At 43.5% G+C, this 22,312-nt stretch overlaps 1 protein-coding gene across 1 annotated transcript in view; it reads left to right on the top strand.

Annotated features, from left to right (window-relative positions):
- SPAST (spastin) overlaps window positions 1–22,312 on the top strand; it is a 2,490,626-nt gene that overhangs the window by 780,325 nt on the left and 1,687,989 nt on the right. The window contains exon 5 of the mRNA XM_044058595.1: window positions 5,742–5,887. Coding sequence (XP_043914530.1) covers window positions 5,742–5,887 — 146 coding nt within the window. The remainder of the gene's footprint in view (window positions 1–5,741; window positions 5,888–22,312) is intronic.

Raw genomic sequence — 22,312 nt, 5'->3', positions numbered from 1 at the left:
GTCTGAGGAAAGTTTTTTCCTAGACTCCAATAGTTTCCACGATTGGTTCTTCTCTGATATCTATGGATCAGAGTGGGTCTCTGAGCTGAGATGGCACTATATCAGAGGGGGTAAGGGTTGGGTTCAGCTCCAATTTTGTTGGACCTGTCCCTCCTTCTCGGAGCTTTGGCCCTGGACAGCTCAGATCCAATTCTCTCCTTGAGGTTGTGATTCGGGGATGACCTCGACTTGCCTTCTTTTGGAGGCTTTGGCTTCCAGGAGGGGGTCTAGGGTTTCCCTTGTCCTTCAGCTTTCAAGGTGGTAGAAAGAGCTTTTTCTCTCCACAGAGAACTGTTGTCTCTTGTCTTAAATCCTGCCTGTCTCCATTGTTGGGTTCCAAGCTCTTAGTCCTTCAGACCTATCCCACAGGAATAGCCAGGTCCAGGAAGTCACCAGGCAGTTCCCCTAGTGAAATTTCCCCTCTCTTACAACACTTCCCACTCCAATCATCCCACTGAGGAGGTCCCCCGGAAGAGGACATGTAAGAAGGGAGACAGATTCTCAGATTGAGTCTCTCACAGAAGACACTGATTTTGATGAGAGAGATTGATGCCCCAGATCGCCACCCAGTGGCATCTCCTTTTGGCGATATTCTCGATGGTCAAGCAGAAAGGTAGTTGTTAGTCCCAATCTCTGTCACTAGAAGAATCAGTGTTTCTGGAGGCTTTTGGTTATGCACCATCTGTGTCTTGGGTGACCCCCCCCCCCCCCCATTGGATGAATTCAGTGATTTGGTTTCATGCAGGGCTTGGAAGGTACCAGACACTGTCAAACCCATCCCCAAGTACCAAAACAGATTTTTGCCCCTCTTCCTGATAGACCCCATTGGAGCAAAGGGGTTCCAGTTGATGCTATAGTAGTGGTGACAGCCACCAAGAAAGACTGGCAGAGCAGAGCTCTTCTGTCCATCTGCCGATCAGAGTCCAGAGTGTTGGAAAGATTTGAAAAGCAAGAGTTTCCTCTGTTACCTTTGTGCTGAGGTCTCTCTAAATTATTTGACACATTTTACTAGGCTTCAGAGAGATTTGACTAAGGTGGTGTCAAATAATCTGAGTCCATGTCTGCTGAGGATTTCAAAATGACTTCCTCTCAACCGGGCCACTCTGCTATCCATGTCAAACGCTTAGAGAACTCCCATAGTGCGGAAGGTACCTCACGAGCAGCTGGTTCAGGAATAGCCATAAGGAGATATGCCTGGATGTGGCTATGCAAGTTTACAAATCCCTTCAAGACATCCTTTGTTAATGCCCCAATTTGATGGCACTTCCTTGTTCAGGCCATCAGTTAAGGACATGCTTACATCCATGGAATAAGGAAAGACCGTGTCTGCTATAGCAATCAAGTTTTCTACCCCTCAATGGACCTTCTCAAGAAACCAAAGGGGGCACTAAGAAGATTCAGTTCCATACGTCTTGGGGATCTTTCCAGAATTCGCACGCGGAAAATTTCTCCAGTGGCAGGGGAGGAAGCTTTAACGGTAGACGTCGCCTAGAGGCAGAGGGGGACCAGAGAACCAGGTCTGTAGCAATTCCTTTTCAGATGGGCCCTATCCATCGCTCCTGAAGTGCTGCTCCAGCTGTCAAACTGTGGAGGCAGTTGGGGGTTGATTCTCTCTGCACCTAAACGCTTGGACAGATGTCACAAAAGATTCTTGGATGCCAAGAATAGTATCCGGAGGTTACCACGTATCATTTTCCTTTCCTCCTCCTCAAAGGAGCAAACTTCCTGATGTTCCACCCAGTCAGAGGAAGGATGCAGCACAAGAAATACAAAAGCTGCTAGAGAAAACAGTCTAGAAAGTCCCACCTGACCAGATAGGATTTAGAACTTACTTATGCTTTTTTAATGTCATAAATATTGGGGGACCTCAGACCCATTTTGGATCTAAGCAAGTTGAACCAATATGTATAGAAGGCGAAGTTCCAAATGGTTATGGTCCAGTCCTTCCTGCCTTTTCTGTACAAGGATGATTGGATATGCTGTATAGATCTCCAAGATGTGTAATATCACACAAAAATAGGCAAGCGATCCAGGAGACTTCTATGCTTTCGTCTGGAAGACGGTCATTACCAGTTCAGAGCTCTGCCGTTTGGATTCACCACAGTCCCCAGAGTGTTTACCAAGTGCATGACAGTAGTAGCAGCTCACTTGAGGCTCTTATGATTCCAGCTGTTAACGTATCTAGACAACTGGTTTCTCACCGCCACAGCCAAGCATCTACTTCTACAAGCCGGGGACTATTTGCTCCAGATTTGCAACACCTTTGGTATCTCGATAAATCTTGCCAAAACTAGTCCCAGTACAGTGCCTGGAATTCATAGGGACTCTTGAATACTACAATTCTGATATATTCCTTACCTCTCCATCACATTACATCCTTCCTTTCTCACCCTTCTCCAGTAAGATTAGTGCTGCAAGCTTCTGGGGTCAATGTCAGCTGCCATACTACTAGTTCCCTTAGCATGCTTCTTTTTGCAAATTCTCCAGTGGACCTTCGCTGTACAGTGGTCCATTCTTTTTCAACCCCCATCCTTTCCTATAAAACTCACTCCAGTTTGCAAACAAGATTCATTGGTGAATTCACGCTATCTTTTTCTGGGCAGACCATTTATTCTTCCTCCAGTTGCCATAGAGACTATGGACGCTTTCCAACTTGGCTGGGGAAACATTTCTTAGGAAGGATGTTCCAAGGCATGTGGTCCGCTCCAGAGACCAATTTGCATATCAGCGTTCTAGAGATGAGCAGTCCTAGAGTTGAAGGGATTTCAAGATGCTCTCCCTCTGAGTAGTTTTGCAGCTCAGACAGACATGTCAGCAGTCTGTTACTTCAACAAGCAAGGAGGAACCTGATCTTACCCCCTGTGCAAAGAGGCCATGAGGGTTTGGGAATGGGTGATTTCTTTGGATTGCTTTCTAATTCCGATGCACATCCCGAGGAAAACCAGCATATTGCCAGGCAAGCTAAGCAGATCTATTCTGATGCCTCTAGTGGTCTGTCAGTCGGTAGTGAATAGTATGTTCAGCCGTTGTGGCCAGTCTTGCTACAACCTATTTGCTTTCCCACCTCAACAAGTGCAGCAAGTACTTCGCTCTGATCCCCCTTGGGGGAAGTCGGAGACACCCTGATTCATGACTGGCCCCTCGAGTCTTCTTTATGCCTACCCTCCTCTTCCCCTGATTCCAAAATTCTCCTGAAAGCAAACGTGTTGAAGAGCTCAGTCATCCTCATTGCCCCCATCTGACCTTGGTAAGTATGGTTCCTATTCCTACAGCCTCACTTAAGACATCCTCCATGGATACTGGAGCCTGCTCAGGATCTCCTATCCCACCCATCAGGGATTCAGCATCCCAACCTCCATGTCCTCAAGCTAACCCCATGGATTCTCCACTTCCTGTAATAGACAGTCCAGGCTTTCTTCCCCAGATTTGTGATATTATTTTGGCCTCCCAGAAAGTCTACAGAAGCAAATGGAAATGATTTTCTATTTGGGCTTCTAACTAGAATATTAACTTCTGCCATTCTTCTAAACTTTTTAAAGGGGCCAGTTTCTCAACAATTAAACTTCAGTTGGCAGCAAATTCTAATTTCCATTCAGGAAATAAATCTCTTCCTTTGGTGTCTTCCTTTTTGTGTAAGGCCTTCATGAAGGGCATTTTTCTTCTCAGACCCCCAGTTGAAGGATCCTTCTCCTTGGGACCTTACTGTGGTCCTTCAAGGATTAACTCAGAAGCCCTTTGAACTGTCATACAAATGAGATCTGAAATCTCTTTCATGGAAAACAGTCTTCTTGTTAGCTATAACTTCAGCTGAAAGAATTTCTGAACTCCAGGCTATATCAGCTATGCCACTTTACATTGTTTTTCATAAAGACAGGCTTTCTGTACCGATGAACCCTTCCGTTCTGCCTAAAGTGGCATCTGAAAATGACATCAGCCAGTCCGTACATTTACCAGTCTTTTTCCCAAATTTTTCTAGTAAAGAATACATGCTTCATCTCTTTGATGCATACAGACAACTCTGTTTTTTATCTTCACAGAACAAAACAGTTCAGGAAGTCAGATCAGCTTTTTATATCTTTTCCCCTAATAACCTGGGTCAAGCAGTATCTAAAGCTACTCTAGCTAAATGGATTACTGACTGCATTTTATTTGTTTATTGTCAAAAAGGACTAAATTTACCAAGACCTCCTCTATCTCATTCAACTCTGTCCATGGCTACTTTGTCTGCCTTTTGGTCAAGGATTGACCTTTGTGCTGCAGCTGCTTGATCAAAGACTACTACATTAAGCATTACAAGTTTAACATGATATTGAGAAGCAGAGCTTCTTTTGGTTCGATAGTGCTCCGGCATGCCCTTCCGTGAGCGCATCCCGAGGGCTACATAGCTAGGGACTCTGTCCCATTTGTGAGGGAGAATGAAAAGGACATCGGATTTACAAGTTATATACTCGCCATAACTTGGCATCTGTGTTGTCCATTTTCATTCTTCCTCACCCATCCATCCCCCGTCCCTGTTGCTCCTGGAAATACCTGCTAGACTGTGTTTGGAACCATACAGTTCCAGGTTTGAGCCCTGGCTTTTCTTCTGTCTATTTTTATCTAAATTGGACAAGAGGGGAGATTAGGCAGCAAACTCGATCTGAGGTAGTGTGGACAGAATAGGGGATTATGGGTAGAGGGAGGAGCTCGAGTGCTGGATCTGAAATCTAGTGTATGCGACCGAGTCGTATCTGAGATTCGTATCCTAACGCATTTGCGAAGAATGAAAATGGACAACACAGATGCCAAGTTATGGTGAGTACATAACTTATAATCTTATGTAGTCACCATAATGTTCCATCTGTGTTGTCCATTTTCATTTTTACTCAACTTCCCGCCTTGATTACCCCCTTCCCTTTGCTCCTAGAAAGGCCTAAGAGTTTTTCTTTGGGAACTGTTGTTTTTTGATTGAGCTCCAGCTCTCTCTCTTCTTATTCTATACTTTATTTCCTTTAAGGTATTGTCCCTTGACCTATAGGGCAGCAATCTCTATCTGAGGTATGTTAGGTTGGTGGGGCATCATGGGTAAAGGGAGGAGCTGGAGAGTTTGATCCAAGGATCAGGTAGAAGTGGCCAGGTCTGATCAAAGACTCAGTTGAAGGATAACAAATGGACCACACAGATGGATCGTTATGCTGAATACATAACTTTTTTTCCTTATTGTGCTTTATCTGTTTCATTTACAGTGCTAATAAAGGTAAATGTGTTTAATTAGCCACAGTCCAGTATGGTAACGAAACAACCAGGCACTCTGTCAACTTTCTTTAACTTTATTTTTATGACACTGATGTAAATTGTAGACATATGCTCTTTTTAATAATATGTCCATGTTAGGTTTGTGTTGTATGGCTTTAACACAATTGCTTTGACACAAGAAAGCTTGTAATTGGGTGTGAGAAATATATTAATTTGTTTAAATAAGAGATAGAATGCCTAGCTGTTACAAGGTCTGAGGAAGCTATTTAGTGAAAGAGCTTACCAACGTTTTTATCTTGTCTAAATAAATTTATGTTAAAGAAAGCTGACAGAGTGCCTGTTTGTTTCGTTACCATACTGGACTGTGGATTATTAATTTTACTCGTTTTTGGCAACGAAACACTAATCTTGTGGAGTATATTTTTTATTGTGCTGTTTAATTAGCTTTCATTCTTCTTTTTTTCAAGGGTTCTACTTCAGGAAAAAGTGCTTCCAAGTCAAATAATAAACCTTCCACTCCAACAGTTACACCTCGTAAAAAGAAGGACCTAAAAAACTTCAAAAATGTGGATAGTAGACTTGCAAATCTCATCTTAAATGAAATTGTAGATAAGTGAGTATTTTGACAAGGTTTTTGAGTTTGATTACTGAGTATTACAAGCATTTGTAGTTTGCACGGAATGAATTCTACTTTCTTGCTAAGTAAAACAGTTGTATTCATGAAGGCAAACTGGTTATTAGTTTAATACACACTACTAAAATAGTTCAGTAATTGGTTTTATATGGTTAAACTTGCATATGCATATGCTTAGCTGAATCACAAGTAAACATGCTGCATGTCCAGAAACAAGTTGCTTTACCTTCACTGTGGGATAAAAGTAAAAGGAATCTGTTGGTAGTTCCCACATGCACATGCATAAAAACACATGCACACAAAAATGCTTTAGTTGGATGGTGTTATAGTACCAGAATGTTAGTAATAGAGTATGCTGCAGGTGCTGTTCTTAGAGCAGATGGTCAGTAAGTAGAGGCTTGTTGAATGTGTTAGAAGGAATGAATAAATGAGGGAAGAAAAAAGGTGGTGGTCTACTTGTAGCTGGTTTTGTTTAATCTGTAAAAAATAATATAGCTTTATAAAGCTAAGTACAATGTTTTAATTACTGCATGTTTTATAGAGAATTTGTTTGAGCTGCTTGTTGGTGATTTCCAGAAAGTTTACAGATTCATCTTCTGTAGGTGTTGAGAGTTGTGATCATAAGGGCCTTGGTGTTATTTGGCGGAGTCAGATTTGAAGGTGGCATTACTTCTGTTTTACAGTATCCATTGTTATTTCTCTGATATCTTAAGTGGATTTTAATAGCATTGCTCATATAATTGTGTTATTTTTCAAACTTAAAAAGCCAGCTTTGGCCAATTGTCAGAGTTGGAACTGGAGCTAACCAAAGTATGTTTTTACATTAAGAAGATTGGGACCGCTACTGTAGAGGCGGTAGTAAAGTAGCCTGGTTAGTCCGAGTTGGGAAACACACATAGGAAGGCTTAAAGTGAGTTGGTTTCATCAGCCGGAAGGGCGTTTTATACACTTGGTAGTTTGGTGTTAATCTGCACTTGAGAGCTACTTTTGCTGTGCTTTTTCATTAAGAAGTTCCAGGACCATCCATTTTGTGGCAGAAGGTGTTTACCTTGTCGCTGTGTGAGTCGGGAAACATTTCGGGAAGCTCATTGTAGCTGTTTATTGGCCATAGTGTATGGGGGTTTTCAGCTTTTTTCTGTGTGCTATAAAGTAGGTGTTTTTTAGGTCCTGACAACATGGATGTGCAATTTCCTAATGTCTTTGTAGCCAGCTTGGTAGATACAAGCATCATGAGAGAATCTGGCAATTGTCTGTGTATGCAGACAACCCTTTAATCCTTAAAATGAATACAGCATGCAAGAGATGTACAAAGCTTCCTTGGAGACAAAAATATTGCTTGTAAACAAGGTTGTCAAGAACACACACTACATCCGTCACATATTCCACTCACCACACACAGGCCACCTTTTCCTGAGGCACTTAAAGGAAACCTGTACATACCTCAGACCTCCTAAACTGCCAAACAGCAACACCTATTCTCAACCATCGCTATTGCACATACTTGAAGCAACATCTAATACCACACACGGTTACACGCGGTGATCCCCCAAGAACACAGTCTTTAAGGCAAGTAAATACTTTATCTAGTACTTTTGTCAGAGATTTCTGTCGTACCACACACAGATGCCCCTCTCGCCAGGCTGGACAAAAAGATAATTTGTTTGTTGCTTATCTGGAGCAAGGATGAATAATCACTCATGCACGCACCCAAGTCAGTGAACAGCAAGTACCAATATAATGTTATCAGAGAAGAGGCAATTTGAATATACCTAAAAGTGTCACAGACATATACATGCCTTGCATTGAGTGACATTCTGCCTTCTCAAAGGATGATACCACAGTATGAACAGAAAATTTTCAGTTACTGGCTTAGTTTCTGGTGTCACTCTAGGGGAAATGTAATGTCTTGTCAGCATGGAAGAACATGATTAACACACACTGTTGCTTTGTCAGGGACCACCCCTTGCTGTTGCACACATTTTTCCAGGATTTTTAGCAGTGAGAGTAAACCTGGGTTATAGGTTAGTAGTTAAAGAACTGGAAATTCTACCTCTGGGGAATATGTACTGTAACTGTTTCCAGCACTGAGGAAATTTGTGTTTTGTGATGGACCTATTTAAGTGTATAGTGACAGGATAGGTAACAGACAAGGCTGACTGCTGTTAAGAGATTTGGTGGTGATATTAAATGCTGATAATCAGTTTCAGACTTAAGTTTTTTAATTAGTTTACAAGTGAATGTAGTTTGTATTGTAGAACAGGCGTACTTGTATTGACAGGTAGAGGTTAAAGTGAAGGTAAAGGGATTTGCCATCAGTTTTTGCATGGAGTCGAGAAGGATTAATGAATTTTCCAGATATTGACTAATTGCCAAACTGAAGGAAGGGAAAAGGTTTCAGGTATATTAAAAGTAGCTTAGTTGATTGAATTAAGATTGTAGTATGCTTTCTTTATTGGTTAAGGAAGTGTAAATTTTAACTTGAAATGATAGCATTTTGACTAAACTTTATTTCTAAGTAGCATGAAAACAAATTAAAATCATTAATGAAATGTTTTACAGTAGTCTTTAGTAGACATTTAATGTCTGTTGTAATCCAAGGCATATAAATTACTCAATGTATTCAGAAAAAAATCTTATCTCATTACAGCCGAGTGCTCCTCCAGGCGTCTTCTGCAGTTAACCCCTACTGCTCCTCTAGGCATCAAATATGGATTGTTCATATTTGCATTAATAATTCCAAAACCATGTTACTTACAAGGTACCAGGATATTTTGTCTTGAGCCATATGTGATGGCAAACACAACTCTATTGATATTTGACCTCTTTCAATGAGAGTTTTCTAGAACTCTAAGGTGATAACTTAGTTTTTAAAGGCTTAAGCCACGCCCACTAGGGGTTAAAGGTGCACACTCAAAAGAGCTGCTCCGGAGTGAATGATAAAGATGTGGCATCATCCAGAGGAAACATTTGAAGAAGGAACTGGTGAGTGTAGTACAGTGCAAGGTTGATAATAGGTCACATTTACCTTCAGAAAGGAAATATTTGAAGTGTTTTGGTTTTGATAGGATTCAGGATACCGAAAATAGTTAATTCAGACCTCTCTAGTGATCACTTACCTAAAGGAGAGAGGCTTTTCGGTAATAAATGTCTAATCCAGTATTGTACGCTTGCAGTCAGCTCTTACTGAATGAGCGATGAGATAAATTAGGAGAAGGAGATGTAGTGAAGGTGACCAGCATATTCAGTGGCAAGATTTCAGTTGCTAAAATTACCTGTAACTGATTTCAGAGTTATGGTTTAAGGTAAAATTGTAAAACTGCTGGTATTTTAAATTTTATGCTCGCACTGAGGTGTTTTGGTGTCTGAACATTGAGAAGTATAGCAACTATGTAAACACCTTTATATGAATTCTGTCATGTCTTTGTATAGTACATTCAGGAGGGATAAAAAAATAGCATGTGGTTTTATCTATATCTTTGACTACTAAGGTGACTGAATATTATGCCATGTAGTTGTAACTATTTATTCCTATATGCATTAATGTGGGAAGGTTGTAGTTTTTTTTTTCTCACTAACTTGAGAGTTTAGGCATATGGATAAGTCGATATTTGTACTGTTTGCTGTTGCAGAAATTACTGTGGTGATATCCTGCCCGCAGATTGCGTGACCGGCTAGTCCGACATCTAGAGCTGTACTTTCTTCCCAAGGCTTTGGATTACCGCCCCCAATTACCACATAAGGACTTTGCTATAAAACGGGCATCAGCCAACACCATCTCAGATATTTTTTTGTGCTGTGCAGTATTAACTGTGCATGATCAGTGCTGCCAGTCCATTGGCTGGCTTGCTTGTAAAAGAAAGATAAGTAATCCATAGGGGAATGTTTTCTCCTCTGTGTGTGCGAATGCGTATGCTGCTGTTGTATTATCTGATTTTTGATGGTGACACTGATTCAGACTAACCTTTTAAAGTTAATTGTGTAGACGTTTGCAAATCAGATTCCACACAGAGACTAACTACAGATGTTCTTTGTGTTTCACTGTTGCAGTCATCACATTTGGGTTATCGGCTTGCAGTAGCCCTCGGTCGGCCTGGTTAACAAAGTCTTGGGTCCTGCGTCGGTTGCTGTCCCTTCTTCCACGATGCCAGGTCGTCGGGTGTATAAAACATGCAGCCGACGCCATTACGTCAGTCTTTCTTGCCGTGCGGTGCCCGAAGCAAAAGCAGTTCGCAATTGCCGGTCATCCGACTCCTGAAATTTTTATTTTCGAGTTTCAGAATCGAAGTATTCAACTAAAGCTAAGAACCCCATTGGGGAAACCTTTTCTTGCTCCTTACCGATGTCAGTAAAAGTTAATAATTGCATTACTTTTGGAAAGCAAATACCTCACAAAGATTTTCATTCGTACTGTATTCCTTGCCTAGGCCCTGACCATGACGTACCTTGCTTTCGGTTTTGTGCTTTATTCAATAAACGCACTATCCATTGGTATATTTTCGCCTCTAAATATTTCAGTTCTCTGTTCAGATGTTCGTGTTACACTGCTGCAGTCATTACACTTGGGTTATCCTGCCATCAAGCGGTCCCTCAGTTGGCCAGAGTTCCAAAGTCTTGGTCTGGCGTCAGTTGCTGTCGCTTCTTCCCTAATGTCAGTGCGACAGGGGTATATAAGATGCAGCCGACGCCATTTTCTTCAGTCTTTCTTGCCGCACGGTGCCCGAAGCAAAAGCAGTTCGCAAGTGCTGGTCGGCCGACTCCTGAGATTTTCATTCCGAATCCAGAACTAAAGTCTTCTACAAAGCGAAGTACTCCGTTGGGGAAACCTTTTCTTGCCTCAGTCCGATGTCAGTAAAAGTTAACTGTATTTGTTGTGGGAAACAAATACCTCATAAGGATTTCCATTACTATTGTATCCCATGCCTAGGCCCAGACCACAACGTCACAGGTTGTCAGTTTTGTGCTAGGTTTAACAAGCGCACTATTAAACGCTGGTTTGATTTTGCCCCACATTATTTTGGCAGAAAATTCAATTACACCATGCCGTCGGAACTACCGACCGGAATACACAAAAAGCGCAGAGACAAGGACCGGCATCCAAGGCCCAAAGCTGACGACGAAGCCTCTTCTAGGCCAGTCACCGGTTCTCCGGTTTTCAGCGAGGCGCCTTCACAACCCCTGACTACCGTTTCTTTGGAACCACAGGCCGCCTCTGACTCCCATGTGTAGATGGCTGGGCCTTCGGATGCACCAGATTTACAGCCTACCGAGAGTAACCCTTCAGAGGGATCCGGAGTAGCTGAACAAACCCGTAGCTTCAGAGGGTGTTTTCAGACCTACTCAGTTAACCATTAAATCTTCTGCTAAGTCTAAAACCCCTTTAAAAACAAACAACTTCAGCATTCTCCAGGACAGGCCTCCATGCCTAAGAAACAAATGCTCAAAATGGCCGAAGACTTAATTACTCTGATCAGGGGGTCTCATCCCCCTCCTGATAAAAGGCCTAGACAGGATGCAGACTATGACTCATCCGACCAGGTATCCATTTCTTCAGATTCATACTCAGACCTAGGATACTCTCTACCCCCTTATGAGGATTCTGATGCTGACGAATCAATTCCTTCAGCCTCTCTACCAGAGGACTACTCATTTGGGGAAACTTTACATACCATGAGGGAACATTTCCATTGGGAGGGCCAGGATTATTCAGAATCCAAGAAAAGGCTCAGAGATTTCCTTTTATTACCTCAACACAGATCCCTTGCTATTCCACCAGTGTTAGCTATTGTGGACGATATGTATTCTGAATCCAGTTTAAATCCTGATTCTTTACCTCCTGCTCCAGTTAAGCCAGACAGATACTACAGAGTCCCTGACTCTCTCTCAAAATGTCCTTCAAGGATGCATCTGCAGTCCTTACAAATGGGTTGTCCTGTCGTCAGGCAGCCCTTCGGTTGGCCGGATTCCAAAGTCTGGGTCTGGCCTCGGCTGGTGTCGCACTTCACCCGACGTCATCTCTGCTGGTCTTCGGGTATAAAGGCATCAGCCGACGCCATTTTCCTCAGTCTTTCTTGCCGCGTGGCGCCCGAAGCAGAAGCTGTTCGCAAGTGCCGGTCGGTCAGATCCAGAGATTACTACTACCGAATACTACTTCGAAGACTTCTAAAAGCTAAGTACCCCGTTGGGGACTCTTTCTTGCCTCAGCCGATGTCAGAAAAAGTGAATAACTGTTTAACTTGTGGGAAACAAATACCTCATAAAGATTTCCACTCTTACTGCTTACCTTGTTTAGGCCCAGACCACGACGTAGCAGCTTGTTTAGCCTGTGCTTCCTTCAACCGACGAATGCTTAGGCGTTGGTCGGACTTTGCTGAACAGTTTTTCGGCTCAGATTTTGCGTACATTATGCAGTTGGATCCTCCGACTACTCAAATTGTTAAGAAACGCAAAGAAAAGGACCGACACTCGCGGTCCGCGGTTTCGGCCGAAACCACGGTTAAGCAAACCGCGAGTGTCTCGGTTTCGGCCGAAACCGAGCAAACGGTTCAATCTTCAGCCGAATCCATGACTACTACCGAGGCCCCTTCTACCCTTGTTGAATCGGCCTCTGAAGTTTTGCCTACTAACGTGGTTTCTCTAGAATTATCGGACACCATCCCTTTGGATGTCTCTACCCCAGCACGTGGTGCTGCTAGGCCTCCTGCAGCCATGTCTATAAAGGCCTTTGCCAGGGCTAAAGCAGCCAAATCTGCTAAATCTGTGCCTGTTAAGCCCCCCTCTCACAGGCCCAGCTCCAGTTCACAAATGCTTACTCTGGCAGAGTATCTCATCTCTTTAATAAGGGGATCCCAATCTCACCCAGACAGGGCCTCTCAACCTCCAGAAAAGAGACCTAGAGCAGAGCCCCTGAGCCAGTGTCCTCAGATGACTCTTCTGATGTTTCAGACAATACAGACCATCCAGAGGCTCCTCTTTCTACTTACGAAGATTCTGATGCTGAAGAATCTATTCCTTCTGCCTCTCCACCAGAGGAATTTTCCTTTGGGGAAACCTTACATGCCATGAGCGAGCAATTCCAATGGCAGGGACAAGATTTCTCAGATTCAAGAAAAAGGCTTAGGACCTTTTTACACTTACCGCAACATAGGCCCTTAGCTATACCTCCAGTTCTTCCTGTTGTGGATGATGCATTTAATGATGTTTGCACTGATCCTGATACTTTACCTCCTGCCCCTGCTAAGCCCGATAGGTTTTACAGGGTACCGGACACTCATCACCACTTATACAAGGCTCCTTTTGCAGATCCTGAGACCATCTCCCAGGGGCCTAAGGCAGTAGCTTCGACCTCAGCAAAAAACCCTCTCCCTTCTGATAGGGAATCCAGGTCCTTAGAGAGATGGGGTAAAAAAGTATACACCTCTGCTACTCTCTCAGCTAGAGCTCTGAACTGTCAGTTTCATATGATCCAATACCAAGAGTTTATGCTTGATTAGTTAACTAAGAAACTGTCCTCTGATGATTCCTTAGATAAGAAATATGTTCTAGAAATGGTGAATAACATTCAGCAGGTTAGTAACCATTCTTTAAAATGTGGCTATGATGCACTGGAGGCTTCATTTAGATCAGCCATGACTGGCACAGTTATAAGAAGGCATGCATGGTTGAAAGAACAGGTCTTGCCGGATCATGTTAAAGCAAAACTATTAGATGCTCCTATGGATAAGGTCAGTCTATTTGGTTCTCCTGCCCAACAAGTAATGAAGAAAATGGAAGAGAAGGCAAAATCTGTACAAACAGTTAAAGATTTCTTATAGGTTCAGCCCCCAAGGTTCAGCAGGAACTGGCCTTCCAAGAATTGGTCCTTTCCAGACTCCTCTAAAAATCAGAGAGGCAGGAATAGACGTTCCAGAGGCAGAAATCAATCCAGAGGAGGTGCCTACAGGGGATGCCAGTGGCAAGGCAATAACCAACGAGGCACAGATACAACCACTACCACTGCAACAGGACAATCACAGTGACTTGGCTCTGACACCGCCTACCAGGGAACAAATAGCAGCACCCTTAGGCGGAAAGTTAGCCTTATTTTCAGAAAACTGGCACTATATCACAAGAGACAAGTGGATTTTGCAAACTATAGACCAAGGCTACAGGTTTCATTTCCACACCTTACCAGTAAAAAGAGGAATGCCAAACCTACCACCGAATCAAAAGACAGAAGCCCTAAAACAAATAGCTCTATTAACAAAGATGAGAGCTGTGGAAAAGGTACCACCTACAGAACAGGGCAAGGGATTATACTCCAGACTCTTCCTAGTACCAAGAAAAGAGAAAAGTTGGAGACCTATTCTCGACCTGTCCGCTTTAAACACATTCATCATTGTTCCAAAATTCAAAAGCTGACCCTACAGCAACTTCTTCCCATGCTGGGAAAGGAGTATTGGCTGGTAACTCTAGATCTCAAGGAGGCATACCTGCACGTCCCCATACGACCAATTTGCAGAAGATACCTCAGATTTCTTGCAGGATCAGAGCATTATCAATTCTCAGCATTGCCCTTTGGCTTATCTACTGCGCCCAGAGTATTCACGAAATGCCTGGCATCAGTAATCGCTCATTGCAGGCTTCAGGGAATCCAAATTTATCCGTACCTGGACGACTGCCTGATACAAGCGGACAACAAAAGCAAGCTGACACAAGACTTACAAAGAGTCATTTGCTTACTACAAGCCCTGGGATACACAGTCAATTTAAAAAAGTCAAGACTGATACCATCCCAAACAAGAACATTCTTGGGTGCATAATTGGACACAGTAAAACAGATGGCATTCCTAACTGCAGAAAAACAAGAACAACTTCCTCTTTACTTCCTGGCATTAACAAAACAGAACAAACTAACAGCAAGGAAAGTACTGCAGGCCTTGGGCTTCATGGCATCCTGCATAATCTTGGTCCCCCATGCCAGACTGCATATGAGAAAGCTACAGTGGTACCTAAAGAATTTATGGTCTCAACACAAGCACAGCTTAGAAACCGAAATACCACTAATCCCATGCCTGAAAGAAGAGTTCCTATGGTGGGCTCAGGCATGCAAGTCAAACCCAGGTTTGTCCTTCCACAACATTCAAACAAGCCAAACAATCACAACGGACGCCTCAGACCTCGGTTGGGGGGCCCACATGCTGGACAAGTGCATTCAAGGCTTATGGACTCCAGATCAGCTGCACCTGCACATAAATCAAAAAGAAATGCTGGCAGTAAAACTAGCAATCCAGAATTTCAGACCATTCCTCAAAGAAGGCCAATTGATGATAAGGACAGACAACACCACAGTCATGTGGTACATCAACAAACAGGGAGGCACTCATTCATACCCCCTATGCCGAATGGCTCTGGACCTATGGAATATGGCTCTGAGCTACAACATTCAATTACAGGCAATATTTGTACCGGGAAAAGAAAACATCCTAGAAGACATGTTAAGCAGAACTACCTCGGATGCTCACGAATGGATGCTACACCTGGACATCTTCAAGGCCATCACAAAGAAATGGGGAATACCACAAATAGACCTATTCACATCCCCACTCAATCACCAGCTCAAGAAATTCTGCACAAGAACATACCACCCACTTGCTTGGAAGGTGGACTCTCTATCCTTCAATTGGAAAGGCCTGACAGCATATGCATTTCCACCTCTTCCTTTGATGCACAAGGTACTACTGAAAATCAAAGAGGAACGTCCAAGGATAATTCTGATAGCTCCAAATTGGCCAAGACAACATTGGTATCCATTGCTGAGGAGCATGTCTCGGGGGGAAGCGTGGACACTGCCCCTGATTCCTTTGATGTTAACTCAGAGCGACTACAACATCCTGCATCCAAACCTGAAAACTCTGCAACTGACTGCCTGGAACATTACATAAGAGCAACTAACCCAGATTTATCCCAAAGGGTTAAAGACATTATCCTTGAGGCCCGCAGACCTTCAACAAGAAGGAACTATGCAGGAAAATGGAAAAGGTTTGTCATTTGGAGTACTGAAAGAGGGAAAGATGTGTCAAAGATGGATATTGCCAACATCCTGGAGTACTTGGCAGAGCTTCTCCATACAGGCCTGTCCTATTCCTCCATCAAGATACATGCATCAGCTGTTTCTGCAGAATACAGCTACGATCCCCCTGTCTTTTCACATCCTCTACTCGGGCAGTTCCTGAGAGGAATTAAGAATGTAAAACCTCCTAGGAAACCACCATTACCAGCATGGGACTTGAATTTTGTGCTAGAAAAATTGACACTCCCTCCATTCGAACCAGCAGCAACAGCAGATCTCCAACACCTATCCTGGAAAACTGCTTTCCTACTGGCAATTACTTCAGCAAGAAGGGTTTCGGAACTACAGGCTTTAATGGCAGTACAACCCTTCCTAATCTTCCATCAAGATAGTGTCCATGAGAACTAATCCTACATTTATGCCTAAGGTGGTATCCAGAGTGTCTCTAAACCAGGCAATCCACCTACCTACCTTCTTTCCCAATCCACAGAACAGGGGGGGAAAGACTGCTGCATACATTGGATGTACATAGACAGTTGCGCTACTACCTGGACAGAACCAAGGGCAATAGAAAAACTGACCAGCTTCTAGTAGCTTATGCAACAGGAAGGGAAGGAAAAGCAATTTCCAAACAGACAATCTCCAAGTGGATAGGAAATTGCATAAGATTCTGTTACTCATACCATGGAAAGCAAATTCCACAGAACATAAGGCCTCATTCTACAAGGGCTACAGCCACCACCACAGCCTTCTACGAGGAGTGGCTACCAAGGACATTATTGAGGCTGCTACTTGGACCTCCGTGCATACATTTGCCAAGCATTATAACTTACCTCTATACTCTGGATCCCGAGCAGGGTTTGCCACTGCTGTTTTGCAAGGGATCCCAACTACACCATAATTCTTCTTCCTCCTCCCCTAGTTTGGCTATGGTATTCTACCCATTTGTTAGGACTGCAGATGCATCCTTGAAGGACATAGTACAGTTTTGTACCTACCATAAATGTAGATGTCCGAACAGGATAGCATCTGCAGTCAGGATTACCCACCCTCCTTCCCCTCTGTGGTACTCCTAGGGTATTTGCCCACCTAATAGCTAGCTGGGGGGGATCTCTTATGGTGTATTTGTTTGTATATATGTACATACATGCTTATTTTTTGTGTTTGCCTTCTACTTTTTTGGAAACATTGGCATTTATCCAAAAATTTAGCTATCCAAGAGGGCAACTGGCATCTGGCATCTGGGGCAAGAAACACTGAGGAAAATGGCGTCTGCTGATGCCTTTATACCCGAAGACCAGCAGAGATGATGTCGGGTGAAGTGCGACACCAGCCGAGGCCAGACCCAGACTTTGGAATCCGGCCCACCGAAGGGCTGCCTGACGACAGGACAACCCATTTGTAAGGACTGCAGATGCTATCCTGTTCGGACATCTACATTTATGGTAGGTACAAAACTGTACTTTTCTTTATAAAAGCCCTGTTGCTGACCCAGAAACATTTCCCAGGGTCTCAAAGGGGTAAAGGCCTCTACAGCAAAAAATCCAGTCCCCTCTGACAGAGATTCCAGAGCATTAGACAGATGGGGGAAGAAAGTATATACATCTGCAACTTTAGCAATGAGGGCCTTAAATTGCCAGTTTCACATGCTAAAATATCAGCAAAATTTGATGTCTCAGTTGAAACAAAAAATGCTTCCAAATTCAGATCTTCCTAATAAGGAAATGCAGGATTTATTGCATGCAGCTGAACAAGTGGGAAAAGGACAAAGCCTGGAGGCCCATTTTGGATCTTTCTTTAAACACTTACCTGGATGTTAAGAAATTCAAAATGTTGACACTACAGCAGCTTCTTCCCATGCTGGGCAAGAAAGTTTGGCTCGTAACTTTGGACCTCAAGGAGGCATACCTGCATGTCCCTATCAGACAAAACTGCAGAAGATACCTCAGATTCTTAGCAGGTTCAATGCATTACCAATTCTCTGCACTGCCCTTTGGCTTATCTACTGCGCCCAGGGTCTTTACAAAATGCCTGGCGCCAGTACTTGCATTTTGCAGACAAAAAGGAATTAAAATTTATCCATACTTGGACGACTGCCTTATTCAAGCAGAGAGCAATGACATTCTTCTAAAGCATCTGGCGTTTGTAAAAAGATTGCTAATTTGCTTAGGGTACACAGTAAACAAAAAGAAGTCAAAGCTAGTGCCCTCACAAGGGATAATATTCCTGGGTGCCAGCTTAAATAGAACGGCCCAGATGGCTTATCTCACGCCAGACAAGCAAGGACAACTGACTCAATATTTCCAATTGATGGCAACAAAGACCCAACTCCCTGCAAGAAAAATTCTTCAGGCCTTGGGTTACATGGCACCGTGCATACTACTAATTCCATATGCCAGACTGCATATGAGGAAACTACAGTGGTACCTAAAGAGTGTATGGTCTCAACACTGTCACAGTTTGGAAACAGTAATACCACTTATTCCTTGCCTTCAACAGGAGTTTCGATGGTGGGCTCAAGCCTGTCACCTCAACAAGGGACAGCCTTTCACTCAGCCCACAGCCAGGCAAACACTGACAACAGATGCATCGGATTATGCTTGGGGAGCACACATGGCAGGAAAATGTATTCAGGGCGAGTGGCCCGCAGAACAAAGGCATCTTCACATCAATCAAAAAGAGATGCTAGCTGTACAAAATGCCCTCACAGCTTTCAAAGAACTTCTGCATCCAGGACAACTACTACTAAAGACAGACAACACCACAGTTATGTGGTACATAAGCAAGGGGGCACTCATTCTTACCCCCTCTGCAGACAAGCCATGACCTTGTGTAATACAGCTCTAACCTATCAGGTTCATCTGCAAGCACAATTCCTGCCAGGAGAGAGAAAAACACTGGCAGACGACTTAAGTAGAAACATCATGGATCCGCACGAGTGGAAATTACATCCACAAATATTCAGAATGCTAACCCAAAAATGGTGGGGCCCGGACATAGATCTGTTTGCATCCCCAATGAATTGCCAGCTACAGAAATTCTGCACAAGGACTTACCACCTACAAGCATGGAAAGTGGATGGCCCTCTCAGTCGGCTGGAAAAACCTGCAAGTATATGCTTTCCCACCACTACTCTCCTTTCAAAGGTAATCATAAAAGTAAGGCAAGAAAAGCCAAAGATGATCCTGATTGCCCCAGACTGGCCACGCCAGCACTGGTACCCAATCTTAAAGAACTTAGCACAAGGTCCACCCTGGATTTTGCCTCAGATCCCACATCATCTGACTCAGCAAAACAATCGGATACTTCACAGCCAGCTCAAGACTTTAAACCTGGCTTCATGGCAGATTCCTTAGTCAAGCAAACAGTGCCTCTCTCCAAAGCTGTTATGGATGTCATTCTGGAGGCCAGAAGGCCTAGCACCAGGAATGCCTATTCGGATAAATGGAAGAGATTCTGTGCCTGGAACCAGGCTCTCAGCCTTGACCCTCTTGTCCCAAATATTCTTCAGATACCACAATACTTAACTGAGATGCTGGACAAAGGCCTCTCCTTTTCATCCATCAAGATCCACGCCTCTGCCATCTCTGCTCATTACAATACGGACCCACCAATTTTTTCTAATCCTTTGCTAAAACAGTACCTCAGAGGGGCTAAAAACATAAGACCGCCCCGTAGAGCACCAACTCCAACTTGAGACCTCAACTTCATGTTAGAAAAATTAACCTTACCTCCTTTTGAGCCAGCTAACTCAGCAGACTTAAAATATGTCTCTTGGAAAACTGCTCTGCCCCTGGCAATAACCTCAGCACGAAGAGTTTCAGAATTACAGGCACTAATGGCAGTGAAACCTTTCATCATTTTCCACCAAGACAGGGTGTCCTTAAGAACAAACCCTACTTTTATGCCAAAGGTGGTATCAACTGTGGCTCTAAACCAAACTATTCACTTGCCAACTTTTTATCCAAATCCACAGAATAAAGGGGAGAGACTTCTGCATTCCTTGGACATACACAGGCAGTTACACTTCTACATGGACAAAACAAAAGCTTTCAGAAAAACTGAGCAATTGTTTGTAACATATGCTGCAGGAGCACAGGGAAAAGCCATTTCAAAGCAGACCATTTTCAAAATGGATAGGATACTTTACGTTTCTGCTATACACACCATGGGAAAACTATACCTAACAGCATTAGGTCTCATTCCACCGGGGCAACAGCCACTTCAACTGCCTACCTCAGGGGAGTACCTACCAAGGACATCTTGGAAGCAGCAACTTGGAGTTCTGTGCATACCTTCACCAAGCATTACCATCTGCCTCTTTACTCTAAATCCAGGGGTGGCTTTGCCACTGCAGTGCTGCAGGGCCTTATAGCCACCCCTAATGCCTTATAGAACCATCCACCCTACCTCAGCTTTGGGATTCTACTCAAGTATAATGACTGCAGCAGTGTAACACGAACATAGTACAGTTTTGTACCTAGCATAAGTGTAGATGTTTCGAGTGTATACACTGCTGCAGTCCTACTTACTTGCTGGTACTTACCTAAGCCTTCTACCCTTTGCTACCTATGGGGAGTATTTGCTGGTAACAAAGTTTTTGATTGCTTTTCTTATGTATGTTTTATTAGCAATTTACACTGCCTACCTTTTTGGGGGCACCTGACATCTGGGGCAAGAAAAACTGAAGAAAATGGCATCTGCTGCATCTTATATACCCCGTCGCACTGATGTCAGGGAAGAAGCGACAGCAACCGACGCCGGACCAATACTTTGGAACTCTAGCCGACTGAGGGACCGCCTGATGGCAAGATAACCCAAGTGTAATGACTGCAGCAGTGTATACACTCGAACCATGTACATTTATGGTAGGTACAAAACTGTACTTTATCCAGAAATGTCATTGATTAGCCATCCGACTACCGGTATTCTGAAAAAGCACAAAGATAGACAGAGACAGGCTGCCTAGGTCCAAAGCTGCCAGTGACACGTCTCCTAAGCCAGTCACCAGTTTGTTGGTACTCAGTGAGGTGCTTTCGCAGCCCGATACCCGCTACTTCTGATACGCAACACTCTACTGAGACCCATTTGGAGTCCAGTATGCAGCAAGATACTTCAACTGTGGAACCTGTGGATGTGCCTACCTTGGATGGGTCCGTAGCCGCTGTGCAGGCACCGGCTTCTGAGGGTATATTCAGCCCTACGGACTTGCATATTAAGCTGATGCCTCCTCCTTCAAGGCCTAAACCTCGAACCTTGCCTAGAAAACCAATGCCCAGGCTGCATGTTCAGGCCTCTATGCCTAAAAAACAAATTGTAAGAATGGCTGAAGACCTTAAATTTTAATCAGGGGAAGCCAGCCTTCCTCTTCCAAGAGACCTAGGACTGAGTTTATGAATCTTCTGACCAGGATTCTGATTTTTCTGATTCTTCTGATGATCTGGATTTACCTTTATCAAGTTATGAGGATTCTGATGCAAAGGACTCTATTCCCTCTGCTTCTCCTCCAGAGGATTTTTCCTTTGGTGAAACCTTGCACACTCTTAGCATTTCCACTGGGAAAGCCAGGATTTTTCTGAATCAAAAAAGAGGCTTAGGGATTTCTTACTCCTGCCTCAGCATAGGCCTTTAGCTATACCTTCTGTACTACTCATTGTTGATGATGCCTTCTCGGAATCTAGTTTGGCCCCTGATTCTTTACCTCCTGCTCCCAGAAAACCTGACACATTACAGGGTTCCTGACTCTCGCAAGTTCCTTTTTAAAAATCCTATAGCGGATCCAGAGACTTATTTCACAGGGACCAAGGGCATTAAGGTTTCTACTGCCAAAAGCCCTACTCCTCCTGATAGAGACTCTAGGGCGCTGGATAGTTGGGGCAGCCTTGGCCATTAGGGCCTTAAACTGTCAGTTTCATATGTTAAAGTATCAACAACATATTTTTTGATTGCTTAAGCAGAAAATTATGATTCCTGACTGTGCCGAAAATAAGGAATTACAAGATTTATTGCATTCTGCTGAACAGGTTGGAAAACGTACTTTGCAATGTGGGTTTGATTCCTGAGGCCTCTTGCAGGGCTGCTGTCATTGGGTCTGTACTCAGAAGGCATGTTTGGCTTAAGGAGCAATCTTTGCCTGATCATGTTAAAGCTAAACTGTTGGATGCTCCCTTAAATCAAGACCACCTGTTTGGCAACAAACTGAGGAAGTTCTTAAAAAGATGGAAGATGCAGCTCAATCTATGCAAACTGTTAAAGATTTCTTACAAGTTCAGCCTCCAAGATTTAGCAGTCATTGGCCCTCTAAGAATTGGTCCTTTCCAGCCCCTTCCAGGTCCTCTCAAGCCAAACCCAGACAC

Source organism: Protopterus annectens, chromosome 1.part2 (assembly GCF_019279795.1).
Source record: "Protopterus annectens isolate FY-2018-M chromosome 1.part2, PAN1.0, whole genome shotgun sequence".
NCBI lineage: Eukaryota > Metazoa > Chordata > Ceratodontiformes > Protopteridae > Protopterus > Protopterus annectens.
Note: the sequence above shows the minus strand (reverse complement) of the source record. Positions and strands in the feature narration are given on the sequence as shown.